Source organism: Carettochelys insculpta, chromosome 11 (assembly GCF_033958435.1).
Source record: "Carettochelys insculpta isolate YL-2023 chromosome 11, ASM3395843v1, whole genome shotgun sequence".
NCBI lineage: Eukaryota > Metazoa > Chordata > Testudines > Carettochelyidae > Carettochelys > Carettochelys insculpta.
The window spans coordinates 13,146,878-13,170,029 of NC_134147.1; the positions used below are offsets into that span (position 1 = coordinate 13,146,878).

Below are 23,152 nucleotides of genomic sequence, written 5' to 3' on the forward strand. Positions count from 1 at the left end.
CTACCATGAGGGCAGGGGACTGGACTCGATGACCTCTCAAGGTCCCTTCCAGTCCCAGTATTCTATGATACTGGAGAGAACACGTAAGGTAAAACACTTCAAACAAGTCTACTATTAACATATATTATAATGTCACAGAGGTAGCCATGTTAGCCTGTATCTTCGAGAACAACAAGAAGTCCTGTGGCACTTTATAGACTAGCAGATATTATGAAGCATAAGCTTTCATGGGCAAAGACCCACTTCATCATTATAATAGTCACATTTCAAGTTTCATACATTTAGAAAAGGAAAAAAAAATAAAAAAGCAGTCTTTTTAGAGACATATCCTGAACTGCTGGCAGTTTCCACTCAGGTTTTAGTGAAGTCAAATGGAGCATTGCCCGACTGAGTTAAAAACTGAATGAGCAACTCAGGATTTAGCAGTTCCAATTTATTGCATCTACAGAGGAAACCACCTCAGTCTGTAGCTTCACAAAAAAACACACAGCCCTGTGGCACTGTAAAGACTAACAGTTTCATTTATTAAATAAATGACCCACTTCATCAGATCTTCATCAGGTTTTACCCACAAAAAATATCTAATAAAATTGTTAGTCTTTAACGTGCTACAGGACTGCTTGTTTTTTGTACGCAGGAAGTAGTCTTTTCCTTTCTTTCTTTCAATAGCACCAAAGCCATTCCAAGTTTAAAGTTATGTATTTTATGAGGAAAACATTGCATTGTTTCAGGCCATGAACATAATATAAGCCAAATGCATGAAATCATAAACACTGGGAGAATAAGTTTCACTATGGAAAAAATGCCATATTTGTTATTAATATAATTTTGGCTGTTGCCTCAGTGAGCCAAAGAAAAAGCAGAGTGGAAGGGATGGAATTTGAATAATAGTTCACAGCCGGTGTAGTTGAATGACTTGGATTCAGACAAATGAAAAGGCACCATTTTCAGCAACACACCTGAACCTTGCAAAAGTATTTTTTGTTGGCACACAGGCCCTTCTGTCTTATTCATAAATAAAGCAAGATAATTCAAATACCTGCTTATCCTGTAGATCTGAGGAGAGTTCATAGCTCTCAGAAAGAGACCTTGACCTTTTAATAGCTTCTTCCTCTGCTTGTTTTCGCAGTATTGATGTTGAATGCTGAAGCTTAGGCCTCCGAGATCTTTGCTGCCCAGGGGAGACAGAATATAGCCCATAAGCAGAATGGTCGTAATGGTCTGGGCTTATAGATGAACTATGGGTTATAGGTCCTTGATGGTAAGTAGATGGACTATCCAAAGATGTGCCAGTTTCACTACTTGGAGCTTCGCCTTCAACACTAGATAAACACAGAAAGGGTAGGGGGAAGTCTCCAGTAAGTATTATACACAAACAATTCACAGCAGTTAACTATAAGTACAGCTTTATTTAGCTTAAGATTATCCAGACTTAATTCACCATTCGTTAAAATTCACCTTTAATTATTTATACCGTAGGGTCATGCAGGTGACAGGTTAACTACCACAAATTCACTTAAGCAGATTTTTGGTTTTCATATAGAGGTCTTTTGAGACTGCTAAAGTGAGATTTCCTGTTTTATTTAACTTCACGTACCAATCTTAGCAACAACTCCTTTGGGCGTTTATAGGCAAAAAAGGAATATTTCCAAAAGGAGCACTTCACATTCATTTCTACTTTGGTCCACTGCAAAACCACAAATGTATTTTCATATTTTTGTCATGTAGGACTAAATATAAAAATTAAGGTCACATCTTCAAGTTTCAATGCAGCATAAAAAGATTACTTTCCCCCTCACCCAAAGTAAGTATGGGGTTTTCTGTGGCCTGTTATGTACAATGCATTCATAGAAATTAAAGATGGGGGAAAAAAAGATGTATTAGGGTAATTAATTTCTCTGCCAGTACAGAATTACTCCAACACTATCTTTTGTAGAACTTAGTCCAATCCAGTTTTAAAATACCCCAAGAGATGGATTCTTTCCATCTGTGTTAGGAAACTCTAACAGTACAGGATGCCATATTTCTTACTCATATAGGTCAAATCAACCACTGACAGATTTCAAATTTATGTATCCTGCTTACACATAATGTTGATAGGAAATGGATTTTCACTTATACTGGTTTTCAAGAGACTCAGCAACACTCCATTCTGATTGTGTGCACTGAAACACACTTCTCCTACCTACCTTTTGTTTTAAGAACGGACACAGCGGGACTCTCAAAAACCAAAAATTTTACTTATCTCAGCCAGCTTTACACTCATGAGTTACTTTCATGTACGTCACATACAAAAACATACAAGAAGCTTTCCTTTTGTCTCTTAGAAATGAAATGGTATGACCCCTGTTGGACACACATCACAGCATTTCCTTCAGCAGTTCAAAGTACAGAGTGATTTCTGAAAGAACATACTCCAGGGGATTGCATTGCCAGAACAAATCAAGGTTAACACTCTCAAAACTCTCCTGGTTTGAACAGTGTGTACTTGTATAAGTGGGGAAAAAAAGACCCTTAGATTTCTCAAACTATTTCTAAAAACATTTAAAGCTGAAAGCAATTCCTCTTTCTTTGCTCATCAAAATGCGACTATCCACACACACAAAAAGGTATTTTTAAACCATTTGGAAAGATTTCTGTCTATATAGCAATCACTTTTTCCCAACAGGAGACTAACAGAAAACTAAATCCCCTTCCCTAAAAATACAGCTGGGTTTCAATTTAAAAAAGATTAATTATCCCAACTTTAGTAACTGGCATTGAAAATATGAAGCCACATGTTAAAAAAAACAAACAAACTTACACTTACATTTTCCATCTTAATAAATTCCACTGAGGATTTCCTCACCAAACTGCATCACAATGCCTCTTTCAGCATTAAGAAGTATTTTTCCAGTTGAGGGTTGAATTGTTAGACAGCATGTGTTTGTAACCAGTAAGGTCTTAATTAAAATCTATCCATGTAAGTAGTTTCAGCACAAGCACATTAACTTTGTTTTATACTCCAATTATGACAAGAGATGCCAGAATGTCACAAGGTTTCAATATTTTTCCTTTCTTAACTCTGATGTCTTTGTCCTCCTCCCATCTTAAATTGTAAAATGTTTAATAATCCTTTTACTCTGATGACTACCACACGGACATTTTAATGATGATTCGTTCAGTACATGGCTTCTTACTGACCTACTGACTTACTGAATAAAAAGTTACAGTACTGACTTGAAAGACTTCATCTTTGGGAGCCAAGGCACTGATTTTCTAAAGTCCTTTTGGTTTCTTTATTTATATTTTAGTTTATTTTTTTTCCCCCCGCAGTAAATACAACCCCTGAATGATTGGTATGACTAATCTCATTTTAGTCTTAAACCCACTCCCTGCTACCATGTGCTTGACCTTTGAAGCAGCAGAGCAGTGATTATCTTTTACAACATGCAGACTTCTGCACAATGTATGAGAGACTTTTCAAGTAAGCAAGCCAGACCTGCTCCGCACATTTGAAGGATTTCTTCTTCCCCACCTTCCTTGCCCACTAATGTAAGGGGCTGTGCGTGCATACACACGTGTCGGACTGAGAACAAAATAAAAGATACAGCCTGGCTGTCAAACACACACTTCTCCTCTCTCCTTATTAAAGCACAAGCATGAACGTTTTAATAAACGTGATGTGTGTGTGTGGTATTAAGGACAGCAGACATCATTTTCTCCAAACTATTACTGGGTTGCACATTGCCCCATCTTATGATGCATTTAACAGACTTGTGACCGTGAAGAGAGTAGGTCTTGTTTCCCCACCAGTAATGGGCTGATGAGGATCATCTCCTCCTCCATCAGAAAAAAATACAAGTGTCACAGGAGTACGTTAACTGACAATTTCTCACCTTCTCATTTTTAGCATATAATTATAAAATTATTATTACTTGGCTTAATCTAATTCTTGACCCCCCCGACCCCTCCCCTCTCTGATTTGCTCACCTTGATTATCTTTTTCTGATTTGTCCTCCTTGCTTACTGTTTTTGGTTCTCTGTGCCTTAAATATTGAGTCTGTTCTGGTCTGGCTCTGGTCTGAAGAAGTGGGTCTGTCCCACGAAAGCTCACCTAATAAACTATTTTGCTAGTCTTTAAAGTGCTACTTGACTGCTTTTTGTTTTGATAGTATATAGACTAGCACGGCTTCCTCTCTAGTACTATAATTATAAAGGTGATCAACTGGAACATAAATGTTGTACTCACACTTCAGCAGCACTCCCTTCTCCTATAAAAACAAGCCATTGTATGAAAGTTATTTTATACTGATTTGCCGAGTGCTTTTCCCACAGCTTGTTGTGAAACTAGGCAGATATCTAGATGAGTTGCCGTACCTGCAGAAGACTGAGTACCCCCACCCCTGCGTATCTGTATTCCAGGCTGAGAACCACAATATTAAAGGTAGCTCATTTCCTTCAAGACTGATCCAGCTCTAAGTCTGTCAAAGGGAGAAGAGCCATGTACAGCTATCCTAGAAATATAAGTCACGGTAACCTACGTTAGGTTGACTTATAGCCACTAGAGCAGTTATTGCAGTAGTGCAGGGCTGAGAAAATTTTTTACCTCAGACCGCACTTTTCGTCCCTGCAATCAGCAGGGCCCCCCAACCTGTCCAATGTAATCCAAGGCGACAGAAATTTCATATATTAAAAACCCCACCTTTTCGGCATATGTAAGAAAATACGTAGAAAATGTAAAAACTTTACCAACCGGTAAATAAGTGACTACACAGACATAAAAATAGTAACGTATTTCAACATTTTTAATGAGATGGATGAACCTGAGGCCCAGCAGCCAATCATGCTGCACCCCTCTTATTAAATTTTATGTCTCCCCGTGGGAGCCTGCCCTCCCCCACATGCTCACCCCTGCAGTTATGAATGTCCACCCTACCTTACTGGGGTTGGTGGTACGTATCTCCAATGGAGCATTTCTGCTGACATAAGGAGCTAAGAGACCGGTCTTTCAGTTCCTCTGGCAACTCCCTGGCTGGAGTCAGACTGCCCTACCGGCTTTATGCAGGCTCCCCTCTCCCACCTACCTCACTTCCCACTGAACTGGGGGAAGTCACCTGGAGCTTCCCCATTCCCTACCAAGAAATACGCTCATCGCTCGTTTCACAAATACTTCACTTATGAGTACTCGCTAAAATGAGGGACATACATATATAACTTTGTTCACAAAACGAGTGAACTTCCCCCGCTTATATGAGCGAGCTGCAAGGTCCCTCGTGGGAGGGGTGGGGAAACCCGCAGCCCTGTGGCTGGCTCCGCTCCGGTCACGGGGTCCCCGTCTGGGGTGTGGGAAGACCCACAGCTGGAACCTGGCGGCTGGAACCTTCTCCCTCCCCTCCCTCAGACATGTAACTATCTGACAGCCTTTAGGCTGGGGGAAGAGAGGGAGAAGGTTCTTAGCGTGGTTCCCTCCCCTCCACTGGTGGGAACATGAAACTGACCAGCCATGAGCTGATCAGTTTCCCGCCCCGCAAGCCATGGGGAGACTGGAACCAGCCTGCCCCTGGTTCCCAGCTCCTGCCATTGTGGGGGCCAGAAAACTGACCAGCCCTGGTGGTTCCTGGCTTCCCTCCCCTTGCAGGAAAATTTGAGTTATTCAGGGGTTACTGTATTAGCCCCTCCCCACAGCCCGCCATCCTGCAGACCTCACCCTCAGCCAGGTTTTAACCCCCTGGCCAGCAGCCCCAAACCACCCCCAGCCTTAGAGCCCCTCAGCAGCCACAAACTGCCCTCAGCCTTAGACTCTCCCTGCAGCCCCAAACTTACCCCAGTCTTAGACTTCCCTCCCCCGCATCCCTAAACGGCCCCAGCATTAGACACTCCTCCTCATCCCACAGCCACTTCACTAGGTCTGCTAGGCTGGGTGGCTCCCCCAGCCCTCGTGCTCCCAGCAAGTAACAGTTGTTAAAGCTAATTAACTCAAGGGTTAAGATTTCAGCACCTAGGTATAAGGTAATTGCCATCCATAGTGATAGAGATAGTGGCCATCTCCAGCAAAGCTATCTCTGCTGATAGATACCTGCCCAAGGCAGCAGTGTTAAGATACTGCAAATGGCTTCTTTAACAGCCACATTCAGCTGGGAACTGCCCAGCTGGTGACGCTTAACAAATCTAATGGGACCAATAGGTTGGGAATCGCTGTTCTACATACACTATATCCTATTTCTGCTGCCAAACTATTCAAATACATCAGAAAAGTACCTAAACTCAACTGGTTTATGTCAAGTTAGAAGCACTTGGAACAAACTGGAGACTTTTACATGCATCTTAATGGGAATTTAGTGTCACTCTGAGTTTTCACCTATGAGCAGAAATTTGGGAACCAGTTGTGCTCATATAGCGAGGGATGAGCATGCACGCACACTTTTTGTTCCCTGCACTGGTCTCAGGCTGTGTTCCCTGTCCTTTCTCCTTCTTCCCACGTATATTAGCTCTTTTCTTGCCTTTACTCTTTTCCACTTTCTATGTGGTGGCCTGGTGAACCAGCCTTTCTAAATCCTTTTACTGCTTTGGTCACCCACTTTCTCCTGCTGACTCCCGTCCCTCTTTTACCTGCCAGCCAGTTGGCCTGTTTACCAATCTCACCTGAAGTACTCACCCTGCTTCAGCTGATCACCATTAGTGAGTGGCTCTGTTGGAGAAGTCTCCATGTACCCTTGTAGCTGTGCTGAATGCTGCAGGACCAAAAAGGCACAGCACAGGTCAGTGGCCAGTTGCCCAGAGACATGTCCGCTGCTCCCCCATGAAGGGCTGCATTGGAGCAAAGCATGAACGGAGGACTGGACCAAAAGAAATCTGATGAGGTTCAACAAGGACAAGTGCAGAGTCCTACACTTGGGATGGAAGAATCCTAAGCATTGTTACAGGGTAGAGACCCACTGGCTACGTAGCAGTGCAGCAGAAAAGGACCTGGGGATGAGAGGCTGGAGATGAATCAACAGAGTGCCCTTGTAGCCAAGAAGGCTAACGGCACAGGAGGAGCATTTCCAGCAGATCTAGAGAAGTTATTATTCCCCTCCATTCCGCACAGGTGAGGCCACATCTGGAGTATTGTGTCCAGTTCTGGGCCTCCCAGTATAGAAAGGATGTGGATGCATTGCAGTGGGTTCAGCAGAGGGCAATGAAAACAATTAGGGGGCTGGAGCACATGACCTATGAGGAGAGGCTGGGGGATTTGGAGTTATTTAGTTTGCAGAAGAGAAGAGTGAGGGGCAATTTGACAGCAGCCTTCAAATTCCTGAAGGAGGGCTCCAAAGAGTATGGAGAGAAGCTGTGCTCAGTAGCGACACATGACAGAAAAAGGTCTTAAGTTACAGAGGGACAGGTCTAGGTTGGATATTAGGAAAAACTGTTTCACCAGAAGGGTGGTGCAGCACTGGAATGTGTCACCACAAGAGGCGGTGGAATCACCATTCCTAGAAGTTTTTAAGTCCTAGTTTGACAAAGTCCTGGCTGGGATGATTTAGTTGGGGTTAATCTAGCTTTAGGCAGGGGGCTGGACTAGATGACCTTGTGAGGTGCCTTCCAGCCCCGGAATTCTATGAATGCAGATTTTCAATGAGCAACCTACCAACTAGCCTGTAACCATGAAAACATATTTACAGTGAAGTGCAGAATAGACTTCCCCGTTCTTTGAAGTTGGTCCTCCACACCCAGGATGGAAAAAGTGCCCTCTTTGGAAAGATAATTTCAAAAGAGTGCAAGCGTAGCAGGTCCTCCATGACCATGATCAGCTGGCAGGCAGCAGCGCCACTCACAGCACAAGCGGAGCTCTATGCTCCAGGGTCCAGCCACATTTCAGGACGCAGGCTCCCAGAAGCCCTCAGGCAGGAAGCTGAGAGCGTGCAGGCAGCAGGGAACCCATGATGCTGCGCAGCCATCCAGCAAGGGTGACTCTCCAGTCCGCCTACCAGCATCCCTGGCACCATGGCCAGCGCCCCAACCTCCACCCACCCCAGGGGCCCCCCAAAGACACCGGGGAGTCCTCCCAGGAGGGGAGCCAGACCCCCAAGCACCGGGCCCCCTCCGGGACCGACACCAAGCTACACGACGTCCTCACCCGCTGGGCAGACAGGGCTCCAGCGCCAAAATGCACCCGCATTCAAGTGCCTCACCAAGGGCCTCACCAGCCAGGGTCACCCCACCCGGACCCCACATTAGGTGAGGTCCAAAGTGAAGGAGCTCTATCAGGCCTACTTTCGGGCTCGGGACACGGCTGGGGGGTCGGGGCAGCACCCACCAGCAGTCAGGGGCAGCGCCCACTAGCTGCCCCTGCTTTAAAGATCTCGACTGCCTTTTTGGGCTCAAGGAGGCGGGACCCCCGGCCGTGTACCTTGACATGGCAGACCCCCCGACGGAGCTGGAGGGGATGGCGACCAAGGGAGAGGACCGCCCCAGAACTCCAGCCACCCGCAGGCGGCCACCACGGATCCCAGACACCAGCAATGACAAGAGCTTGAGTGAGGGGGCCCTTGTTATTGAAGACCCCTCAGGCCCATCCAGCCTGGCCCCCCTCGGATTGTGTCTCCCTTGAGCTCCTGAAGGGACCTACAGGTATGTGCCATGCATGTGGGCGGCCATGGGCGTGCTACCCTGCCCAGGGGGGCTGCAGTCCACCCACAGGGACATCAGCCCCACAGCACAGGCGGGCCAGACAGGACCGATGTGTGGCACTCAGCACCATGTGGCCTGGACAGTACCTCAGGCTGCCATGCCACGGAGGGACCGAGGGGGGCAGGAGAGAGACAGTGCTCCCCCCAGATGGGGAACTCCAGATGCAGTCCCTGCAGGACCGCCAGGATGGTGTGGATGGTGTTGAGGGGGCCCCTCATTGGGACTAATGGCCTGTTCCTTTCCCCTCATATCTCCACAACTCCAGCAACCACAGACAGACCAGTCCCATGATACTCCTGGGGAGCCCTACCCTGGAGGGCGAGGGGGAGCAGCCCAGGCCCCAGACAGGGATAGCATGAGGCTGCCTCCGGTCCCTCCCCCGGTGCCACCAGGCAGGGGAGGAGGCAGCAGGGGACACTGCCCACACATCCGTCCTGAAGGAGCTGACTGGTGTCATGTGGGAGTGGCTTGTCAGGGAGTGGCAGGCATGGGACCGGGTGGCTTCCAACCTGGACAACCTCATCCAGGCTGTGGTTAGCCACCTGGCCGCTGCCACTGCTCCATCATGGGTCACTCCCACACCCACGCCCCCCCGTCACTCCTCCCCCATGCCCCTGTCGTCTGTGCGTCCCCTCACCCCCAGCTTTTCCCCTCCGCCCCAATCCCCCAGCCTCCCCCACGCTGCCCCCCCCAGAGGCTTGAGGCCCTGGCTCCCTCTCCCACTCCCCCCTGGCCAGCCTCGTCCACCTGGCCCACACCCTGCTGGCCAGAGCCGGACAGCTGGAGGTCCAGGCGCCGTGCCAAGCCCAGCACAGGCGTGGGGACCATGTCCAAGCCGTGACCCTACCTCCCCATGCTGCCAGCCCCTGCGGGTCCCTCGGACCCAGGGAGGAAGGGGCAGGCACAGGCGATGGGGCTCCTGGCCATCAAGCCCCGTGGAGGGTTGGGGCCCCCCACCCCAGCTGCCTGTTCACCCTCCCCCAAACTCATGTGAATAGTTCTCCCTGTTCACCTTCCCCCCAACTCATGTGAATAGTTCTCCCTGTTCACCTTCCCCCAAACTCATGTGAATAGTTCTCCCTGTTCACCTTCCCCCCAACTCATGTGAATAGTTCTCCCTGTTCACCTTCCCCACACACATGTAAATAGTTCTCCCCACTTACCCTCCCCCCACATGTACACAGCTCCCCCTAGAAAACACAGGGCACAGTTCTTCAAAGTAAATAGTTTATTTTATGGTTTAACCTGTGTCCCTGGGGGTAACTGAGGAGTTCTTCAGTGAATGAAAAAGCCCAATAGTCCTAGTCCAAGCCAGATGAGAGCACCCATTTTGGTATCCACTTTCAGAAGGTGAATGCAGTGTCTAAACTCTACCCAATGCCCCTGTGGATGAGTTGCTTGATCGGCTTGGGGAGACAGAAAACATTACTACTCTCGACCTAACGAAGGGCTATTGGCAAATTCCCCTCACGCTGGAGTCCAGGAGAAGATGGCTTTCTCCACTCCTTTTGGACTCTTTCAATTCTGGACCATGCCCTTCGGGCTGCATGGTGCTCTGGCCATGAAGAAAGAGAATAGGAAAGTTTAGCAAAAAATTAATAAATGAAATATTAAAGATTTTGCCAAATGACGCATGTGTCTGCAATGGGCAGCAAGCCTCAAAGTATTTTTGGAGATGGAGGCTGTGGTCTGCAGCTGCAGAGCCAGTTGAAATGTTCCACTGCCCCTGAAAATCTTAGCCGCCACGGGAGACTTCCCCCTGGAGGCAGCAAGCCCCCAGGGTCCTTGCTGGGCACGGGGGGATTTCAGTGGGGGGGCAGTTAAAGTAGTTGTCCCCAAATATCTTAACCATCAGAGGAGAATTCCCCATGGCGGCAGAAAGGCCCTGAAAACCTTTTGGGGCGGGGGGGGGGGGCAGTTGAAGTAGTTGCCCCCTGGTGGCAGCAAGCCACCAAAAATCTTAGCCGCCAGGGGAGACTTCCCCCTGGCAGCTGGAAGCCCCCAAAATTCTTTCCCACCCTTGGAACCCTAAATGTGCGCAAGCCAGGACATGGTGCTGCCTGGCAGCAAAGTCAGCACGGAATGGCAGACACATCCTTTTGTTGGGTTGGGGGGTACCCATGTGATGTGGCTGATCGTGGGAAGGACCCCAGTTATGCCTACAGAGGAATGGGGGACATGCACAAATGTAAACAGCTGAAAAGTTTTTCAGCTTCTTATGCAAGCACAACTCCCAAAACAGACCAGCTCCCACACGGTGTGGCAGGGCAGCAGCTGGCGCCAGGCAGTGCAGATAAAAATACCAGGTGTAGAGACAGAACCACAAACTTTGTGCTGGGGCTATTTGTAATGGGTAGATGCACTCACAGCAAGGAAAGAAAGACATTTCTCAGACTCTCTTACAAACATGAGCCCACAGCCACAGGCTTCCTGGCCCTGATTTGAAATTCAGTCTTCTCATTACCTAATTCCTGTGCATCCGCAGAGCAGCCGCCAGAGTGGAGCACTGTGGGCCATTGTGGGTTACATACGGGACACCTCTGGTGGCTAATAAATTGCACACTGACCTTTACCTGAACTTTTGAATTCAAGCTTGATGCTACACCCAGCAGGTACCAAAGATATTATGAGATCGATATTAGCGCTCCCTAAATTGAGCTAATGGTATTTACAGTGAAGACAGTCACATGGTGATATCGAGCTCACTGCCTTAAATTCAAATTTACTTTGTAGTGCAGACGCAGCCTAAGGGCCAGGCCAAAGCAGGGCCCTATTGCACTAGGCACTGTACAAACACAGAGTATAGCTGACCCCTGCCCTGAAAGGCTTACAGCCTCGACAGACAAAACAGGGTGGAATGTGGCGTGACTGGCAGCACCGTCAGCGCCAAATGGCAGGCACATCCTTTTATTGGGTTGGGTTGGGGGAAACCCACGTGAAGTGGCAGAGCGTGGAAAATACCCAGACTGCATAGCACCTGTGCGGGAGGGAAGGGGGTTCACACACAAATGTAAACTGCTGAGAAGTAGTTTCTTAGTGTGTTATGCAAGCACAACCCCTAGTACAGCCTTGTTGACGTGTGGTACGGCATGTCAAGGGCTAGCACCAGGCAGTGCAGAAAAAAATAGCAAGTGTACAGACAGAACTGCGAACACCTGCAGGGGCCATTTGAATGGGTAGATGCACTCACACTGTTAACAGCATAGACAGAAAGAAGCCATTTCTCAGGCTGTCATACTAACATGAGCCCACAGCTAAAGGCTTGGTGCTCCCACTTGGAAATTCAGGCTTTTCCCGTTACTGGAGAGGAGAAGCCAGAGCAGGGCACTGAAAGGGGTGTTATGGGTTACATACGGGACATGTCTGGAGGCTAATTCGCTTTTAAGACATGGCACTTCCATACCTGCATTTAAGCAAGCTTTTGAATTCGAGCTTGACACTACACCCATCAGGTAATTGTCATTTTGTAACCTTGATATTACTGCACCCAAAATTGAGCTTATAGTCTTTACAGTGAAGACAGTCACGTGGTAAAATCAAGCTAACAATTAAATTCAATTTTCTCTTGTAATGTAGATGCAGCCGCAGCGCAAGAAATATTGCTCTACAGTGCTGAATGGAATGCCCAGAGAACTTTGCTTTGCCTGTTTCTGCTCCTGCTGGCTATTCTCAGCAGTTTTCACCAAAACCTGCATACAGATGGAAATCATCTGGGTTCCAGTGTCCCCAGAATCTCAGGAGGCAGGTCTCCCCTATACAGTTCTGAGCCCATGGGGTACAGCAGAGAAGGGTGTCCCCTGGCTGGGACCCATTTCCCACCACAATGTAGTAATCCCCGTTTTTACTGCTTCTTTCATAAGCTTATGGGTAGCTCTCCGGTCTTCGATATTTTGCCATAATGTTTTAGAACCATAAAAATGAACAATAATTCTAATGCATGCACAGTAAAATTCTGTAGTTTCTGAAACGCTGAAGAACAGACAACTTCTTGACTTCCTAGTTGACATCAGAACAAAACACAACAAAACAAAAAAAACCCAAAAAACAACACTCAGCTTGCCCATGCCAGTACTTACATTCTGTTCCACAGGAAGCAGACAATTTCTAAAGCATGGCTGGGGTTAAACATTACTTGTCAGGAAGGGCAGTCCAGACTCCAGCCAGTCTGCACAATCTGAATTAAAACAAATCCTAATAAAATATTTATGCCTGAGTTTCTTATTCAGAAAAAGTAGGATTCTACATTTTTCCAGAAACGTATTCCACTGTGACAGTTAAAGCATTCACATTAGCTTGCCGTGACCAGGCCATTTGCTTCCTTATTGCCAGACCAAAAATATTTTGCAAGGAAATGCAAACAAACCCTAGCCCTGGGAACTGCAATCTTTCTGTTGAGTCTGCCAACTGGTGGCTGGATAAAAAAGACTTAACCAATACAGAGTCCTCTTTTCTCCCTTCAGTTTCTGGATTCATGATGTGAGCATCCTGTACCTTACCCACATTTGGGAGCTGATCCAGGATCTCCATTATTCCACTCCTTATGCCAGCTGAAGCTGTCTGAAGCTTTTCTGTGAATAAGCCAGTAAGAACTGTACTAAGCTTGTATAAAGCAAAACTCTAGACAGTTTATTTTCCCCAGGATTCAATGTGCAATTGGACCCTGTGTGAAAGATGAAGTCTGTAAAAACTCCCCTCTCGACATATACAAAGCAGTCACTAGAAAGAAGACGTTCTTCACATTCTCCTTTTTAAAATATAATTTTTAGTGCTCAGGATACACTCTTGATTATCACTGATCAAGTACAGCATGAGGCGTGGCAGTGCAAACCACCTCCAGAAACTTCAGTTCTGGTCTGGAAGAACCATTTCTAGGGACAAGAGGAAAAGTTCATTATTCCTGACTAGACAGTTGTTGGCCTGTTTGAACAATTTCTGATATCGTTGGCTGTAGTTTTTTTTTTCCCTAGTATTTATTTTGGGTAGTTGTTCACTGACAACTGGGTGGAAACCACTAATCTTAATTAGAACAGATCCCTGTTCTACCATCATTATACCTTTAAGTCACTACTCTCATGAGCTGGAGTCAGATGAATAACCTAGAGAAGCAGGCCTCTCTACATGCTATTACAATATCAGTGAGACACTGCTCCTCTATAGGGCATTTCCTTCAAGGATCTCAAACCTATACATCTTTCCCAAGGAATATTAAGTGACTTGCTCAAGGTTATAAAGCAAGTAAATGGCAGAGTTAGAAACAGAACACAGGGGCCCCACATGACTCAAACCCACTAGATAACACAACTTCCAATCTCCTAAACCACCAAGCCCCCTAGGATTCCACAAATACCTAAAAGAGACAAGGCACCAACTTGGTCTATCCCTCACATTCTTTTTCCACTGATATCAGTTGGGGAAATTCTTCAGTCAAATCTGCCACTTCTCTGGCTCTCATTTTTTTCCTACCTCCTCCCCAAATCTGTTCAAATCATCTCTCCAGCAGAATGCATACAAACATACTGTATGAAAGTCAAACAGGAAAGACAATTTCACAAGCTTACTTTTGTTCTTCTTGTCATAGTGGCACATCTATCCACAAGCACTACCACAAAATCCAGAATTGGAATAAGTAGGCACTTGAGGAATTTGTCATTGAGACTTGTTGAAGAGGGTTTAAATGCAAATCACACCGGATGACTTTGTAGAAGAACACCATTGTTGGAAAGTATTCCACACCAAAATATCTGTCCTAGTTTTAAAAATAAATATTACTAAGTACTCAAAAATCTGGAAGGGGAGCTGAATTGCCTGTCGGTTTTATATCATGTATGTATCTTTGTGCTCTAGGTGTCGATGGCTCTTGTAGTTCCTACTAATTATAAATACTGCCTTGAAATGTATTCATCTTCTCACACCTGGTTCAAGGAAAGCACTATGTAGCCAGAAGTCATCAATGGAACTGACTTGAAGTCACTCATACAGAGAAATGGAATAGCAGCTGCAGAAGCAACTGCTACAGTTAGACCCTCCTGAGATGACGCCTGAGAAAAGCATTAGAGTGGCAAAAAATGTTCAGGTCAAAGTCTTGACATTCCACACAGAGCGATAACCTAAGAAAAGGAGTTCTCAAACAATTCGGTGCTTATGACAGTCACAAGGTCTTGTATTTAAATCCCAAGTCTGAGACCACAGTTATCTCAAATGTATAAAGCAAACACACACAATGAGGCTGAAAGCAAAGCAAAGCAAAGCTATGCCACACTGCACGTAACTTAATTTTGACAATTATTTGACATTAAAGTGCACCCCAGTTCTTCAAAACAGGGTTAGATTTATAGGCCTCTGGTGCTTTCTAATGAGAGAGAGGAAGTCCACTTCATTAAAGTTCTGTTAAACATGGTGGATTATCTCAAATTACTTCATGTGAGACATTTTAAAAGTAGCCTTTAAAATGCAGAACTCTTCCTATAAACATTGCATGTTGACTGCTTTCATACCTTCTACTTCTTTCTATACCAAAATATTTCCAATCCATTTTCAACTGGTGAGATAAAGTGAGTGGAGTTATGTGGTTAGCAACATTTACAACTGGTAAGAATCTAGCTCATTCCCACTTCTATTTTGAAATATGCTAGTTAATGATGCATTAACAAAACAGTTTAACTTCCCCTCCTCAAAAGCAGCAGCAATGCTAACAAGCTGCATAACTAATCTCTCTTTAAATTTGTGATGTCACAAAATTCCAAGTCCTTGCAAATGACCTCATTCCTGGAGAATGACAAAAATTTTGATCTGGGAAAGAAATATTGCTCAACTTCTTTTATTTAGAAAGCTTTCTCAAATTCAGTTGCTTCTGCTAAAACTAAAATAAACAACCTTCAAAATCACATCAAAATCTTGTCATAAATCAGTTGATTTTATTAATTTTAGATTTATCTCAAGAAATAAAACAGATAGGACTTACTGTTCCATTTTTGAGAAATTTGCAACAAAAACCTTATAATAAAGGCAAATACAAAATTTGCCAACAAGCCAGCCCTCCAGCCAGGGAGACCCCTGTTTCCTGCAGCTTGGGGAGAAACTGGGAGCCTCACTGGCAGGGGCACAGCCCTGTTGCCAGCTCCCTGCAGCTTGGGGAGAAGCTGGGAGCTGCACTGGTGGGGCTGCAGACCTGTTCCCTGCAGTTGGAGACATGGGGAATCCAGGGCGATTCCCCAAGTTCCTGGTACCTGGGTTATCTGGCAAATCCCACTCCTTCTTCAGGGCAACAACCCCTGCAAATGGGGAGCTCCACTGTGGGGCAACCGGCCCCCTCTGGTGCCCCATGGCATTGGGCAGCCAGGGAGCTGCCTCCCAAAGGTGTCCCATATTTGGAGTAGGAAAATATGGTCACTCTACTTGTGAGTCTTAACAACGTCCTGATAATTCTGGCAAATTTAGAATGTTTACAGGATGTTCCTGAACAGTAAACTAGGATTCTCAGCTTTCTATGAAAAGTTTAATTGAACAATGAATTTATTCTGCACTTTAAATTAAAAAACCAAAAAGATTATAAAGATCTAGGTTATAAAGATTATTAAGATCTAGGTTATAAAACTATAACCTAGTTTTATGTTGCAAAAGGAGCTAATGAAAAAGTAACATTTTGGGAACTTTCCTAGAGAAAGGTAGTTGGTGTCAGATACGGTCTCTTAGCGTTCATGGGCAAAGCACGTTAATGCTAATGGATGTTGTACACGCATCAAAAGAATACTTACCCTCCACACAAAAAGCAAACCTAAAAATCATACGCCATTTTATAAAGCAGCCATTTGTCATTTCAAACATGACTATATGTTATGTTTCGTTCTTAATTATTTGATACTTATTACCAGACGCGCTTCTGTTTCACCTTATTCACATTGTCTACCACCTTTTTGCATAATTCCACAGACATCAGTGGAATTTCTCAATGTTAGTGTTAGATGTAATTATGCTCTGAAATACCTATTTATTTAGAAAAGGAGATGATCAGTTCTGATGCATTATCAGGCATGAAAAAGCCCCTTTTAAATTTTGAATCACTGCAGAAGACATTAATATTTTGCTATCATGATATGCACTACAGCCTACACAACACTAATTTTAAAAAGAAAGATTCCATTTCTGCAGCTGGGGAAGAACTGGTCTGAGTGCACAGCTGAGACAGCATTTGCTACAGTACAATAATCCTTCTCTTCATACTAGCCATCCTTGCTTTTCTGCTCTGTTCTGGCTTCAGCTGTTGTGTCAAGCCAATGAGAGAGAGGTAACTCTGAATGATATCACAACTCACAGAATTAAAATCCAGCTTGCTGGCATTCAGACTGTAGGAAGTCAAGCATCAGATTCCTGCTTCTTTTCAGGCCCTGAAAAATAGTATTCTCTCTCTCTCTCTCTCTAATTTTGCTTCCTAACTGAGAGATCTACTGTATTTCAAACAGACAGAAGTTAATTTAAACACAGTCAACAAAACATGATTTAACTGAGCCAGAAAATGTTTCATTTGTTGAAATCTCATGCAAGCAACACAATTACACTTGGATCCTAAATCAATTGATTTGATGACTTCTATCACTTAGTGCATGAGAAAAACCCTGAAATAAGCCACGTGAAACAACTGCTAATACAGCATACACAGCTGGGAACAATTTTTGAGCAGGCCAGCCTTCCCCTCGAGCACCTCAGGGTTCATAGGCAGAAAGAAGCTAAGGAACTAATCAGGAGCTAAAGAAAAGACCAAGGGCCTCCAGCAACAATGACAAAAACAAATGCTGTTCTATTTTACTTACTTACCCCTCCCAACTTTATGTAGTATTTATTTTAAAACCAAACATTTTCATTTAGGCAGCATGTGAATACTTTAAAGGAGAACTGGGTTCTCAGAAAGTATTTTAATCAACAAATGGATTCAGTTTCATACTTTCACAAAGGCCACGTTAAGTACCAAAACAGGTTCAATTCTGACACAATCTGATGAGTGAATTTACAATGGATTTACAATTAGTCTGCAGCTTTGGATGCCCCATGCTCTACTTAGATTTCTTTTTTTTTTTTTTTTTTGAAAAGGCCTGAATAGAGTTCTCTCCTTCTGACAACTTCAATCGGAAGGCACTTTTTATATTCTACCCGTGGCTGGATTTTAACCAGGAATGAATAAACGAAATGATGTTAAGGAGGATAATTAATAATAATAAAGCTAAAGTAAAAAAGATAAACTGGAGAATGCCAGCACAGAAAGACTTATTTTTCCATTATTTCTAGAGACATAATGGAGACAACGCAGCACAATCCGCTTTCTGCTCTGACAGCCCCTTAACCCAGCTCAAGTTTGGACATGATTTAGCAGTGTTTTACCTCAAAGGAAAACAATATAAATTTCACTATGCATACAAAACAGACATAAGACTTTACTTCAGTGGGTAACAAGAAAATTGGATAACTGATCCAACACAGTTACCATACAGAGCCTACCTCTGCACTCAGCAAAGTCAATGAGAGTTATGTCATTAATGAGATGAGGAACTGGCCAGGAGTGAGGCAGAACCTCCAAAAGAGGTCTTTATATTGTAACCTATAGGCCTCAACTTATATGGGCTGGAGGTGCTCAAGCACAATGAATATTCAGAGCTGGGAGTTCAGCTCCAGCAGCGTTCAAAGACCCAGGCCTCTCGGAGTTAGGAAGCTGCTACGGCACAGTGCCTGAGGCAGCAGGTAGCCCTGGCTGCTGCACCTGGGGGGAAAGGAGAATGTGACAAGATTAGACCCCGCTCCCAGCTCCTCCCAGCCAGGGATGGTGCTTGTTCCTGCCAAGAGGGGAGGTGACTGGACTCAGTGACCTCCTGATGACAATGGGGCTTCCCGTGGAGCAAGAGAGGAGAGGAGAGGAGAGTCCTGGCGCTCAATCAGCTGCTTCCTAAGGGGATGTTTTTGGGTGAATGTCTGGTGGAATGCACGGGGCAGCGCCATCTCTCATGCCCTCTCCCCCAGTGTGAGTCTACAGTGAGGGCCAGCTGGGCTGTCAGCGGCAGACCCTGTGGGGGGAAGTGGGGGAAGAATGTGGGCAGCAGGGCCGGGGGGGTAACGGTGTGGGAGATGGGTGTCAGGAGCAGATGAGACGGGGGAGGACTGCGGTAGGACACGGAGCAGTGCACAGCAGGGCTATTTCCCTTCTGCCACAGAAATGCACATACTAGCAGCCAAGATGAGCAAGTGGCCACAAGCAGCTCTAACCTAGCTGCACAGGGCGGGGTCCCCCAGGGCATTTTAAATCACCCAGGGCAGCAGGCAAGTCCAGAGGACATGTGGGATGGGAGGGGGAATGAGGGGGGGGAGAGCATGGGGGGACAGCAGCAGAGACCCTCATTTTCCCAGGAGCCATTATCAGAGGGGTTGCTCCCAGGTAATCAACTCTCTCCTGTGTGCACTGCACTCCCTCTGGAGTCTGCACCCTCTTCCTCCAACCCACCCCCATGTTTCCTCCCTCCTGCCCCAAAACTCCCTCCCAGTGCCTGTACCCAGGACCTCCTGCCTCAGGCCAGGGCCAACACCCACATTCCCTCACAGAGTTTGTAGTCCAGATCTATGTTCCCTCTAATCTTGTCCATCCATGTGTAGAATAATTTTATGTTCACTGAGACATGTAGAATGTGCACCACCAGTAGAAACAAAAACTCAAGCTTTGGCACTCTGTTAATCAGCTGGGTGGCGTCTGAATCTCTGCTGAGCAGCCACAAAAATGCACAGTTTACAAGGAACAATGTTCCAGACCTCCATCTTCACCCACATTTCCTCCCAGAGGCTGCAACCAGATCCACACCTGCACTCAAATTCCCTCCCAGAACCTGCATCCTTCTCCCACTCAAACTCCTTCTCAGAGCCTTAGGCACATGGGATCAGGGCAGAGAGCGACTGGAGGAGTAGTGTTGGCTCAGGCATTCTGGACACCAGCATTTTTGCAAACCTGCCACCCCCTGTTGTTACCCCCGGAAAGTAATTAATGGACCCCTGAATGGATACAAAAATGTGGCTCCGCACCCAATCCGCATCTGCCAGAATCAACCTGTCACCCGATCTGCAATCTGGATTTTACCTGCATCCACAGGTGAGTGGGGAGGGAACACAGAGGAGAGGACAGTGTCCTTCAGAGAAGAGGCAGGCAGCAGCAAAGCAGGGAGTGGGGGTAAGGAGCAGCAGAGATCTGCAACCAGGGCTGTGCAGGTCATTGCTCACCAGACAGAGAGTAGAGGCATCAGGCACTCAGCCTTTCTGCAGGGAAATTTAGGATGAAACTTGGCTGCATCTAGATACAAGTTAAAATCGAGTTTAAATGACTTATCTTGACCTTAAGACTTCACTGTCTTCACTGTCATGGTCATTAGCTCGATCTAATCTGCCCTGATATTGATAACAAAATATCAATATTAAGAGATGGGTATAGCGCCAGTCTCAATTTTAAAAACAACTAGAAGTCCTTTGGCACCTTAAAGATTAACATATATTTTGGACCATAAGCTTTCGTGGACAAAGACCCACTTCATCAGATGTAAAAAATCTTGATTTTAGAATCTCGAATGCAAGCCAGTGTGGAAGCACCATGTTTGTAATTCAAATTCATCAGCCTCCTGAGGTGTCCCGTGTGTAGTGCACCTTCTTTTGTATGTCTGCTTCCATCCCAGTGCGGAGGAAGAGGGTCACAATTTGATATGATTTCTGCACTGACCAGTGCTGCAAACATAGCGGGTGCACACAACGTAGCAATTCCTGTGTCTAGGGATAGCTCAGTGGTTCAAGCATTGGCCTGCTAAACCCAGGGTTGCAAGCTCGGTCTTTGAGGAAGTCATTTAGAGGTCTGGGGCAAATAAATTTAAAAAAAAAAAAAATTGTCAGGGATGGTGCTTGTTCCTGCCAAGAAGGGAGGGGACTGGACTCGATGACCTCCTGAGGTCCCTTTCCAGCTCTATGAGATGTGTATCTCCATGTAAGAAATGAGCCAGCAGGAGCTCAATACTACTGAAGGATTTGGGGAATGTGTCCTTCAGAGATCATTTGCATGAAAATGCAAAGGTGCGCATATGTAATGTCTTGTAAACAAAGCCTGATGGGAACAGCTGAAGCAATGAGGTTTTGTCTATTGTAAACAACATATTGTAAAGTCACAATTTATGCTACCACCCAGTGTAAGAATGGTGGAGTCTCACCAATGCTTGAAGTTGTTGTGGGGGTACAGCGCAGTCATCACTGCTGTGTAAGATATGGATTGCACAGGGCTCTCTCTATCTAAGCATTGTGAGATGAAAGAAGGGGGAGAGCTAGTGGTTGAATCAGCACTTGCAAATGTCGAGACCCTACTGTACTCCTTACATTGAGCTACTTTATCCCAAACATTTTTCAACATTAATAAGACATTGAGATTGGGAAAACACTGGACAATAGGAGTGCTTTTTGTTTTGAAGAAATTGGAAGAAGAGGCTGTTTCTTCAATATGCAGGGGAAATGGTTGTCACTGTGCAGGCTCATGGCAATCTCAAGTTTTGTTTTTATTTTTAGTAGCAGGCCATGGTGAGAGAGAGAGAGTGGAGCAGGACAAGTGCCTAATCAAAAAGAATTAATGCTGTTCATTCCCACCCTACCATGTTGGTGTGTACAATGAAGGGTTACTTTATGTTGATCATGACAACATTTTCAAAAGTGGCCTCTGCTTATTGGTGTCCAGCTTGTCTCAAGTTTGGATAAAAAAAGAGAACAGAGAAGCCATCTTAGTGTTTATTTCTTTCAGTTTCAGAAAAGTGTTTCTTCGGGCTCAAAGATTAGATTGTACCAGCCATGACTAATGGCCTATAAAGTCTACCTATTTTGAATGTTTTATTGTAGTTTCCTTGTCCAGAACCAAATAGTATGCACTCTCTAGTCTGCTAAATTGTGCTCAGAAAAGTCAGAGTGAATTTATATAGGCCAGAGAGTCCCCCTAGAGCGTTTCCCTTGTGTAGACGAAATTTATACAATACAACATCCTCCTCTGCCTGCTGTGTCTGTCTGCCCCTAGCATAAGCTGGGGTTGTCTCAGGGACAGGCTTGCCAAGAGCGAGGGAAGTGGAGCTGAACTCCAAATTATCCAGTTCTCCACCACTTGTTTGTTGACATGAGAATAGGCCCCTTGCTGCCACCCAAGACTGAATGGGGTAACTGTAGGTGGTGGGTCATGGCCTCCACTGTTCGCTACTTCTCAACACAGCTTATACAAGCTGGAGAATCAGTTGTGCAAATCTTTTTGCAAGAGGGCAGCAGTTTTGTATATGGAATAATGTAAGCCTTTAGTTTCAAGCAAGCAGTAGTGGACAGGCCAAACCTCTGCATCTTAAAGTTTATGTTTCGTATCATCCATACAGAAAAAGTCAGATAAATACATAAAATACTCTTACTGGCAAATTACAGTACAACACTACTTTATTTCTCAGAATTCAGAACAACAAGCCCACAAATGGCGTGGGGGGGGAGAGACAGAGAGAAAGCAGCTGGTCCCTAACAGAGAGGCACAACTCAACTCATCTTATTCTAGTCTTAGATGGGTAGCCATGTCAGTCTATAACTGTGCAAAACAAAGCAAGCAGTCCTGTAGCACCTAAAAGACTAACAATTTTATTTATTAGGTGATGAGCTTTCATGGGAAAGACCCACTTCTCCAGATTCTGGAGCACAGGAAGGCCCACCATTCATGTGGTGATGATAGCCCCCCTACCAGTATTTTTCAACCTTTTTGATACTAGGGACAAGCTTGTGGCTTCCCTAAGCTGTGTCAGGAAGACCTCGGGGACTGGCACCAGTCCATGGACTGGTCCTTGAGAAATACTGCCCTAGACCTACTCCACCTTTTTACTGGGATCAGTGAGAACCCAGGCTAAAAAACTCCACCTCCAACCCACTGAAAGGCAGCACTCAGTTCTCCCTTATACAGGTGGGACCATTAATATATCAATCAGAGATCTGACAGATCACAGGCTCAGTTCAGAGATGAGCTCTTGTACTTGTTAAGAGACAAAGTGGTCTGCTCCCTTCACTCTCATCCTGAGAGCCGAGGGTGCACACATACTAAGACTGTATGTATATTTTTATATAAGACTTCAAGTGTTTTATGTACGTTGTTTTGTTTAGATGCTTTGCACAGAATGCAAGAAGCTCTAATGTGTTGTCTGGCCCCTCCCCAATACAGAGCCCATCTCCCTTCCAGACTCTTCCTAAAATATTGTACATACTGCAATTCAGTGTGTTGCAAAAGGGGAAAAAATGATTAAAGCTGCTCAGCCCTGATTACTACAGCCCTGCATATCTGCTTCATACCCACAAATAGCTGCTTCAGATCCACAGTTATCTGCTTTGTACCTGCAGATGTGAATGCAGATACCCATGCAGGGCTCTCCTCCTCTACCACTTCATCCAGCCACCAGTTGAAGGAGCGGAGAGAGACCAGGACAGGCCAATGCACTGC

General features: G+C 45.4%; 1 protein-coding gene across 9 annotated transcripts in view; it reads right to left on the minus strand.

The window, feature by feature from the left end:
- Positions 1 to 23,152, minus strand: part of IQSEC1 (IQ motif and Sec7 domain ArfGEF 1) — a 723,956-nt gene that overhangs the window by 86,855 nt on the left and 613,949 nt on the right. For all 9 annotated transcript variants that reach the window (XM_075006130.1, XM_075006129.1, XM_075006127.1 and 6 more), the window contains one exon: positions 1,040 to 1,322. In XM_075006130.1, the coding sequence (XP_074862231.1) occupies positions 1,040 to 1,322 (283 nt within the window). The remainder of the gene's footprint in view (positions 1 to 1,039; positions 1,323 to 23,152) is intronic.